This window comes from Octodon degus, unplaced genomic scaffold (genome assembly GCF_000260255.1).
Source record: "Octodon degus isolate 3935 unplaced genomic scaffold, OctDeg1.0 scaffold00005, whole genome shotgun sequence".
NCBI classification, from domain to species: Eukaryota; Metazoa; Chordata; class Mammalia; order Rodentia; family Octodontidae; genus Octodon; species Octodon degus.
The window spans coordinates 23,385,115-23,395,320 of record NW_004524581.1 but is presented as its reverse complement, the minus strand read 5'-3'; the positions used below and the strand labels follow the sequence as shown (position 1 = coordinate 23,395,320).

Here is a 10,206-nt window from a genome sequence, read left to right as displayed (position 1 = left end):
TAAAAGTTACAAAACATTTTGTATGAGGTGTTACATTTAGATGTGTACTACTGTGCTTCTGATGTCATCTGTTAATTTTGATATGTGTCACATTTGATTCTCTCTGAAAACTTGCTTTCGTCTTTACCCATATTTTTTCCTCCTTTTTTGTGGTGCTGGGCATCAACCCAGGGCCTTCTGTATGCAAGGCAAGGGCACCACGGAGCCACATCCCCAGCGCATAATATTAATTCATGTTAATAAGTTGGAGATTTATTTTCCTGTATACTTAAGAAACAGCAGGTCTAGAAATTCATTTGAATCTTATTTTATAGTTTTGATGTAAGTGATTCTGACATTATCTTGTTGAATTCAAACACACTCCATGAACAGTTTTTTCGCTGCATAAATGAGCAGCCTTAATTAAGGCTATGCACTGCCCGTGTTACTCAATTAGTAAGTGACAGTAGTTACTCAGTTAGAATGCCTGACTGTACTAGACACTTTACACACAGTATTAATCACCCTCAAGCTGTAAAGTTGTTTCGAAGTTAAAGCTGATAAGCCAGGCATGGTAGCACACGCCTACAAAGCCAGCACAGTAGGAAGCTGGAGCAGAAGGATCACAGGTTGAAACCCAGCCTAGCAGTTTTGCAGCTTAGCAATATCCTGTCTCAAAATTTAAAAAATAAGAAAGGGATGGGGATATAGTTCCATACAGTGGCCCTGGATGCCATCAAAAAAATAATGAAAAGGCATCATCTCAGAGAGTCCCCAAAACCCCTTCTCAGTGCTCTGAAGCTTGAGAGCACTCCACACCCTCCTGTTTAAGCATGTATTTGAAGTCTAAAAGCAGGTGAGTAAGCACAGCGTGTGCAGGAAGCAAGAAACAAGGAAGTATGCGCGTGTAGGGTCCACCTTCCTGACACACATGTGCCTCAGGCTGGCTCACCTGGCTCTTCCTGGTCGCTGACTGCTGGTCGCCCTGTATGTGGGGATGGAACAGAGACACCACACAGCCGTCTGCTTCAAACCCTGGGAGCAGAGTAAGAGCAGTAAAAATACAAATAGGCTCCGTGTAGTTGTGTGCTGCCTCAGAAATCTGGTAAGGAACTTTTTTGTGAGATATACTAAAGAACTATCAACATTATAATGATTGTATGACATCAGAGATAAAAGTAGGTCTTTTTCAGATTATTACGATTTAGTCTTTAAAAAATGAAATGGAACTAGGTAGTGTCAGGCTGAATGATGATGTGGTAGGTGCCTCAAATTGTGTATTTCTTTGGCCACTGATTATTAGACTTTTTTCCTGGACCTTAGTAGAAGTATGAAAGTGATGTATTATAGTACTTGCTTGGTCACACAGGTAACTGTAGCTTACATTAAGAATTTGCACTTGAAGTTTGATCCTCACTGAAACGGAAAATTTTGTTTTCTTTGCCAGGGATCTTTATTAGAAAATGAACTTTTGGTCTTTGAGTTTAATAAAAATTAATACTAAATGTTTTTAGTACAGTTAATCTTTAATAGGTTGATTTATGAGTACTAATTCCTTTTTTATTTCTTATAAAAGTACATGCTTAATTTTTTTACTAAAAGTTACAAAACATATTTTATTTGAGGTGTTACATTTAATTGGAATGGCACTACAAGAAGAAAAACAACATTTAGAGAATGCCATGGAAGAACATGTAGTAACATTTACCTTCACTCAGAAGATTTCAAGTATGTATATACCTTTTACTAAACTAACTCAATATAAGTGATTTTAAATAATCACTTATAACCTCTTTTGTTTGGTCATATAAGCTCTAAATTGGGTAATATTGAATCCAAATATTTGAGGTAACATGTATTCATCTGTATAATGAAAGTATTACGTAAGATCCTGTTATAAAAATACCAAATTGGTATGGTGGTGCCCATCTATAATCCAGCACTCCAGAAACTCAGGCAGGAATGCAAGTTTGGGGCCGGGGAGATGGCTCAGTAGAATAAGCGCTTCCCTGGCAATCACAAGGGCCTGAGTTCAATCCCCGGTTCCACCAAAAAAAAAAAGGAATGAAAATTTGATCCCAGTCTGCAACTTAGCAAGACCTTTTCTCAAAAAATAGAAAAAGAGATAGAGATATAGCTCATTGTGAAGGCCCTGGATTTAATCCCCAGCCACACACTTACAACATGACCTGTGCATATGTAAGTTACTAGCAGCAAAAAAAAAAAAAAGTTCTTACTTTGAAATTGAAATAGCACATTTATTTCTAGGATTAACTTTTAAAAACACAGTGTGCTGTTAGAATTTCAGTTTTAAATTATTGCTGTTACCATAAAAATTTAAGAGTGCAGTGAAAATAAAGTAACTCAGAAAATTGGATTTTCATTTTATATAAAGTAAGGTGACTGTCTTTTAAGAAGGCTAGGGAGATGTTTTTCTTAGCTTTTTTTTTTTTTTTTTTTTTTTTTTTTTTTTTTTTTTTTCAGAACCAGGGATTGAACTCAGGCCCGTGTACTTGCCAGGGAAGCACTTATTCCACTGAGCCATGTCCCTGGCCCTTAGCTTTTTTTTTTTTTTTTTTCTTAACTTTTTATTTTTAAAACTTACATTAGACCAGTTAAAAGAGAATTGTACATTAAGCATCTCTATATTTAGCACTAGGTTCAGTAGTTAGTATTGTGGTATTTTAGCTTTTATATTCACACACTTTCTTGAACCTTGTACCACAGACATCATAACATTTTGCTTCTTAATGAAAAGCCTTTCTTTGGGCTAGTGGTGTAGCTCAGTGGTAAGGCCCTCGCCTAGCATGTACAAGGTCCTGGTTTCCATCCCCAGCACCATAGGTAAAAAATTTCCTTTACCATAAGTAGTTGGTTCAGTAATCATCTACAGTGGTAGAACTTTGAAGTTTCCTTGTTTATGTACGTTTTTTAAGAAAATACGTACATAAACAAGGAAAATACTTATGCGTTCCTCTTTATTGGCTGCTTTATAATCAGTTACAATGACTACTCCTCAGAGGCCAAGATGGAGTGTGTCTGGTCAGTGTGGAACCAGTCATCCACTTCTGGGCTGCCCTCACCCGGCCTATTCATGTTCCAGCATCACTTTTCTTTCTGGTGCAGAAGGAGCCCAGGATCCACCTCCCTTTCCTTGCCCAGACCTGCAGCCAACCATCTGCTAGGGCACTTATAGATGATTCATGGTGCTGCGATAGGGGTTCTGAATTTCTAGTAAGGGATTATTTCTCTAACTTTCTTCCTAAATCACAAGGACTATGAGAATGTTGTATTCTCTTCCCAGACAACCAGTAGGAAGTTGTCCTATTTGCTGCAGAATCTCTAGTTTTCTCTTTTGCCTTTCCAAGTAAAGAAGAGCAAGGGGACGCTGGCTCTCCCCACTAAAGGCCATCTCGTTGGGTGCAGCTTTCAATACACTCTCCAGACTGTGCGTGGACACTGTGCCTTCGCCACCTTTGTCTCTGTGCTTTTCCTGTGGAGTAACCACACACTCCCTGACCTGTCTCCTTACCACAGGAGAGGTCAGTTTCTCTTTCTCTCTTTTTTTTATTTTTTAATTTTTTATTTTTTTGGCAGAACCAGGGATTGAACTCGGCCCTTGTGCTTGCCAGGCAAGCGCTTATTTCTACTGAGCCATCTCCCCAACCCCAAGCTTCTCTCTCTTATCTGTCTGTCTTAAGCAGTCGTCATTTTCTCTGGCCATTACTTTTACTTCTTTTGAAACATTACATAAATAAGATAAAATATGCATTTATTTGCAGAGAAACCTCTCCCTTATCTAGAGACAGGTCCCTAATGCATAGCCATAGAATTTTAGACCAGGAAGAATATTAGAAATGACACATTCAGTCCTTCCCATTTTAGGAAAGAAGCACGTTTGCCAAAATAGTAGCACATAAGTCAAGAAAATCCGTAACTGGACATTTTTGGTTACAAACTGAATTAGGTAGTATTGGAATAAATGATTCTAACATGTTCTAGGTCCTGGATTCAATCCCAGCTTTGCAAATCCATAAGGGTACATTTACTCTGGTGCTACCTAATTCAGTTTGCAACCAAGCTTAAGGGAAGAAATTTATCTCATTTTGAATCTAGCTTTTCTTGAAAGTTCCAAGTAACCTGTTACATTTATGCATATTTGCATCTCTGTAATCCTGGTTGGTTTCCTTAGACATAAAATCTTGAGTAGACCAGTTTTGGAGGTTTTTTAGCTGCATTTTTATTTAATATTGCCAAAGACTATGTTAAAATAATCGTTAGGTATAAGAAGTCAGTTTTTAACACTGAAAGAATTGTAGTTGTTAAAGTGTGTTTGTGAAGTACATCATGTCCTCAGGTGTTGAGACTTTCTAACAAGCAGCGCCATAAATGATGAGCACAGGTATTACGAGAAAGTGGTGCCGGGGACTAGCATTGTGCCCGCTGCACTTGCTTTGTAATTGTGCCTTTCACTCTTTCCACCTTAGAGCCTGGGGAAGCACCGAACAACTCTCCAAGCATCCTGGCCATGTTGGAGACACTACAGAACGCACCCTACCTAGAGGTCCACAAAGACATGATTCGGTGGATATTAAAGGTAATGGTGCATTGCCCCATGTTTTGTGAGAAACATTAGGTATTTGTTATGTGTGTATTGCAGTGTTTGGTAATGTTAGGCTAACTGATACTTTTTTTCTGATAGACTTTTAATACAATTAAGAAGATAAGAAAGAATTCATCTACCAGTCCTGTGGCAGAGGCAGAAGGAACCATAATGGAGGAGGTACAAGAAGTGTGCACTGAGTAATCCCAGCACTAGAGAAGCTGAGGCAGAGGAACCTCAAGTTCAAACCCATCCTAGGCAGTTTAGCAACTTAGTGAGACCATAATCTCAAAATAAAAAAGGCCAGGGATATAGTTCAGTGCAAAGGTCCTGGGTTCAAACCCCCGTACTGCCAGAAGAAAAAAAGTGGGGGGCTGTAGTTGTAGTTCATCAATAGAGAACTTACCGAACATGTTCTAGGTCCTGGATTCAATCCAAGCTTTGCAAAAATAAAAATAAGGAAAAAATGTAAAATATGCTAATATTAAAAACTGTAGTAAGTTAATACTATTTGCAAACATTTGCATTCTAAGAAATGTCCCACTATTTATTTGTTCTGGTGTTTATTTTATTTTTGTTTTGGTTTAGTTTGCTCTTTCTTATAAAGTACGTTAGGTTAATTAAGAATTTTTAGGGCCAGCAAGATGGCTTAGTAGACTAAGCGGCCTGATTAGGCAAGCACAGGGACCAGGGTTCCATCCCTGGCACCACATGCCACGCCAGCCACGCCCCCGCCCCCTCCCCCGTACACTGAGCCAGCCAGCAGACTGGGTGTGGTGGGGCATGCCTCTAATCCCAGCGCTGGGGAGGCTGAAAACAGGAGGATCACTACGAATCTCAGCTGCCAAACTGCATAGTAAGACCCTATACCAAATATGTTGAAAATTAAAACAAAACAAAATCTTCTGTTTGTTGGGCATGGTGCTACACACCAATAATTGCAATACTCTGAGAGACTGAGGCAGGGGATTACCATGAGTTCAAGGTCAGCTTGAGGTACACAGTGAATTCAAGGCCAGCCTAAACTAATGAGACCCTGTCTCAAAAAAAAAAAAAAAAAAGTATCTCTTCTGTTCAAGTAAGATTATAGAATAGTTTTAATTGGTATTTATAGTGAAGGTATTTTTGCTTTGAGGAAAAATGTATTTCACATCTGATGTTATAATCAGATGAATCAATTTCAGAATTCAAAGGACAAAGACAAAGCTGAGAGGAAGAGAAAAGCAGAAATTGCCAGACTGCGAAGAGAAAAGATCATGGCACAAATGTCTGAGATGCAGCGGAACTTTATCGATGAGAACAAAGAGCTCTTCCAGCAAACGTTAGAACTAGATGGCTCTTCCACCACGGTTCTTAACAGCAGGTATTTTCTTAACAGAATACGCATAAGTTGTAATCTCTTCGTCAGTGGTTCTCACCTAGGCAGTATTACTTTTTTCCTTATAAGTACATTTTTTAATCTAAAGTAATTAGTAGAATTATAAGTAAATTTTGTGTCCTCCAGTTTAAAGGCGCTTCCTGGAGAACATTCTGACTTTAGGTCAGCTAGTTAACTCACCTGTACATTTAAAATGGTATTGTTGACACCAGACTTGATGGTCACAGAGGAGTAAAGGCTCAACACCTGGTGCCCAAGGTCTGTGGTGGGGTGCTGGGAAGTTAAGGAGGGGGTTTTCTACATGTGAAAGACTTCTGTGACGCAAGCCACGGAAATAATGTTTAAGTACATGCATTCTAGACTCTAGTGTTGATACTTAGGCAGAAACTTCCTAGGCCCATTCATTCATTCCTGATCTTTTTGTTGCAGCCCTGTGGTTTCAGGTATGACCCTTACAGCCCTCGGCCCAGAACAGACACGGGTCCCTGAAAACAAAGAGTTTGTCACCTGTATATTATGTCAAGAGGAGCAAGAAGTTAATGTGGAAAGTAGAGCCATGGTCTTGGCAGCATTTGTCCAAAGATCAACTGTATTATCAAAAAACAGAAATAAATTCATTGAGGATCCAGGTAAATCATAACTAGGTCTTCCTCTTCATCTTCATGGCTGCCAGCCAGTGTGATTGGTGTTACGAGTTTTCCTCCATCTGATAACAACTCCACAGGCTCATCCATGGAGAGTGACAGGGATCAGCCATTTGATGACTATGTAGTAAAGGTTCAAAGAAAAACTTAGCTTTGTAATGTGACATTCACATACATCGGTACCTCCCAGTCTTTCCTGTCTTCCAGGATACTTGTGAAGTCTTCAACAGGTGCTGACATTGAATGGCAGCAATTGCATAGTCTTATAAATAGAGCCAGGCTGCTGAAGAGGCGTGCTGCAGAGACATACAAACAGCGAGTCTGGAGCCAGGTTCCAATAGAAGATAATGACACTGTTACAGATAGGTTCCCCAGAAAGCAGCCTTGACAAGAGATCACTGTGCAGGACATTCATGGGCAGGTGGGGGTGAACATCTTGGGGAAGAAAGTAGGCGTGAGCTGTTGTGCAGTTCTCAAAGGCCTCCTGGAGCCCAGGGGAAACTCACACTGCGTGCCCAACATGGAGAAGTGACTGGCTGCAGGCTACCCTGAAACAAGGTTTGACTTGAGTGCAACAGTGCTCTGAGAGGAATGAGTTAGGATTCCTCTTCCCATGGCCAGGGGAGTTCAGTAGCTTCTGGGGTCTGGACTGTGCATGTTTACTCCTCAGCTTGCTTTCTGCCTGCTGAATAGCATGCATGTGCCTGTGGGCAAGACCAGTAAGCTGCTTCGGGTAGGAACTGAGTCTTAGCACTTCCAAAGCATTTTGTTGGCAGAGCTGCTCACCATGTAGGATGGAGCATTTGAGCAGGATTGCCTTCTCCCAGTGAAGATGGCCATCTTGATGTAACTGTGGGGCTACTGGCTGTGAAACACTGGCCTACTTTATCTTCAGAAATGGTTTTTTGAAGCCAGATGGTACACACCCATAATCCCAGCACTTGGGAGACTGAGGCAGGAAGATTGCTGCTATTCAAGGCCAGCCTGAACTACATAGCAAGGCAGTCTCAAAAAACAAACTAAAAAGGTTCTTTGCACTAGCGGATTCACAAATTCAAGCCAAAAAGACAATTTTCTAACTGTGATCTATGAGCCTGGGGAGATAGCTCAGTAGAATAAGCACTTGCCTGGCCAGCGCAGCATCCTGAGTTCAATCCCCAGTGCTGCAAAAAAAAAAAGTAACTATGATCTGTGACTTCCTAAAGAAAAAGCCTTCACAATTAATATCATAATATACTTTATAAAATAACATTTGCATTGTCAGAATATATAAAGCACATTGAAACTTTAGTCATCCTTTCTAAAAGACTGACAGCTTTCATTTTGTACTAATTTATATAAAGAAGTTTTAAAACTCCCAAAGAAGCCAGGCATCCATCTTGTCTTGATTTTTCATCTCTTTTTGAGTATAAACATTAGTACCAGAGCACAGTATTCTGAATTACTTTTTTCCCCTGGTGTGGGCTTAGATATTTTCTTGTGACTTTGCTTTCTAAATAATTCAGGATCTTGTATAAATTAATGATAATTTAAATGAAAGGAATAAACTAACATTTCATTTGAAGTTTATAAGTCCTTATCAGAGATTTCACAAATTTTAAGTTGCATATTTGTAATAGGAAAATTAAGTGCTTTTTTGTTGTGTTTTGTTTTGTTTTGTAATGCAGAAAAGTATGATCCATTATTCATGCACCCTGATCTGTCTTGTGGAACACACACTGGTAGCTGTGGGCACATTATGCATGCCCATTGTTGGCAAAGGTAACTTATATTCTTCATATTAGTCAAGCGAGGCTTTAATTAATTAGAATTAAATTAAGAATTATAATGAAGGGGCCGGGGAGATGGCTCAGTGGAATAAGCGCTTCCCTGGCAAGCGCAAGAGTGTATCAAAACAATTTTAATGTCTTTTTATAACAGAGTCTGTTTATCTCTCCAAACAAGGGAGTAAATCTGTATAAGTAACAAACTAGAAGAGAAAAAAGGTGTTTTATCCTGAAAAAGTAATGTTGCCTTTCTTTGGGTCCAAAGTGAGCAGCTCTTGATTAGTCCCTATTTGTTTCCCAAAGTTGTAAGGATTTCTTGTGCCGAGGTGGGATAACCTTGCTCCTGCTCTGCCTCACAGCTTTCCATGCCTCCAAAGCCAAGCAGCCAGTGCTGTCGTTCTGTGCTGTGCTCAGGGAGCTGTTCCAAGCTGCCCCTGGAGAAGCTCCCAGACAATAACAGGTGGAAATTTCTGTTATGGATGTCCATGTGCTTATTTGCAACTCAGTTTTGTTGCCTCCTACTAAATCTGTTTTGCTTATTAAAACATCTCAAAAGTCAATACCAAGTATTAAAAATAATTTAGGAGTTTCGTTTTGTTTTGTTTTTGGCAGAACCAGGGATTGAACTCAGGCCCTTGCACTTGCCAAGCAAGTGCTTATTCTACTGAGCTATCTCCCCAGCCCCTAGTTCATTTTTATAATACTTGTGGAAATTATTTTAAGTGCTGAAGCTTGTCACTTTCAATTGAAATACATACCATTGTTTTTGATACCATGTGTTCTCTGATTGTAAAGGTATTTTGATTCCGTTCAAGCTAAAGAGCAGAGAAGGCAACAGAGATTACGCATACACACAAGCTATGATGTAGAGAATGGAGAGTTCCTCTGCCCGCTTTGCGAATGCTTGAGTAATACTGTTATTCCTCTACTGCTTCCTCCCAGAAATGTTTTCAGCAGGTAAATTTGGGCTCCAAACACCTTGTAGCAAAGCATGTTTGCTCTGAAATGATGAAATAATAAATCAGGCAGACTCAGCCTGTACAGTTGTGTATTTCCCAGATACTTTCCAGTCTTGATTATTTCTCACAGCCCTGTGCAATATGATTTTGGTTTCTAGAGAGGTGTAGGCCAAACTTAATATTTTCTTACCCATAAATACTATAGAACATATAAAATTCTTGTGAATTCTCAGAAACTGTCTTCTTTTTTTTTAGGGACCCTCCTTTAAATATCTCCCTCATTCTCAGGAAACAGGAGTAGAGAGAGATGGAGCAGCCTAACAGTTGAATAGTTTTTTGCTATTCACTGGCCAACAGCTGCTTTAGGAATAAGGGGAGGACGGGGCGGGGGGGGGGGATGAAAATCTGTTGGTTGGTCTGTTTATGAAATTCCTGTCATTGCGTAATTTAGGATTCTTTTTAGTCAAAAGAACTGTTATTCATCCTTTCATGTATGAACATGATGTTGTTTCCTGTGGCGATCTGAACTTTATGTCAAGGTTTAGTATTGTGCTGCTCACCTTATGAGTACACACACACATCCAAAATCCCAAATGCAGCTATGTGATGCCAAAACATTGTAAATTTTATTGCATTTTGTATTTTGGGCTTTTTGCTCAATTGATAGACTCTGCAAATAGTCCAAAATAAGAAAATCTCTGAAATCCAAAATACTTCTTTCTGACCTCACATATTTACATGAAGGATATTCACGCTTTATCAGTTAAGTTCTATGAATATGAATCATCTATTTCCATCCAATTACTTGGATTCAATTCAAAGCAAAGTCACACTTTTCTCCTTAATTTTAGGGGTTCAAACTTTGATGTCTTGGGCT

The 10,206-nt window shown here is 39.4% G+C and overlaps 1 protein-coding gene across 1 annotated transcript in view; it reads left to right on the top strand.

Moving 5' to 3' along the window:
- The window catches only part of Ubr2 (ubiquitin protein ligase E3 component n-recognin 2), a 129,778-nt gene that overhangs the window by 92,036 nt on the left and 27,536 nt on the right, over positions 1-10,206 (top strand). The window contains exons 24-30 of the mRNA XM_023721233.1: positions 1,605-1,707; positions 4,467-4,576; positions 4,682-4,762; positions 5,767-5,945; positions 6,390-6,589; positions 8,272-8,365; positions 9,166-9,327. Of these exons, the coding sequence (XP_023577001.1) occupies positions 1,605-1,707; positions 4,467-4,576; positions 4,682-4,762; positions 5,767-5,945; positions 6,390-6,589; positions 8,272-8,365; positions 9,166-9,327 (929 nt within the window). The remainder of the gene's footprint in view (positions 1-1,604; positions 1,708-4,466; positions 4,577-4,681; positions 4,763-5,766; positions 5,946-6,389; positions 6,590-8,271; positions 8,366-9,165; positions 9,328-10,206) is intronic.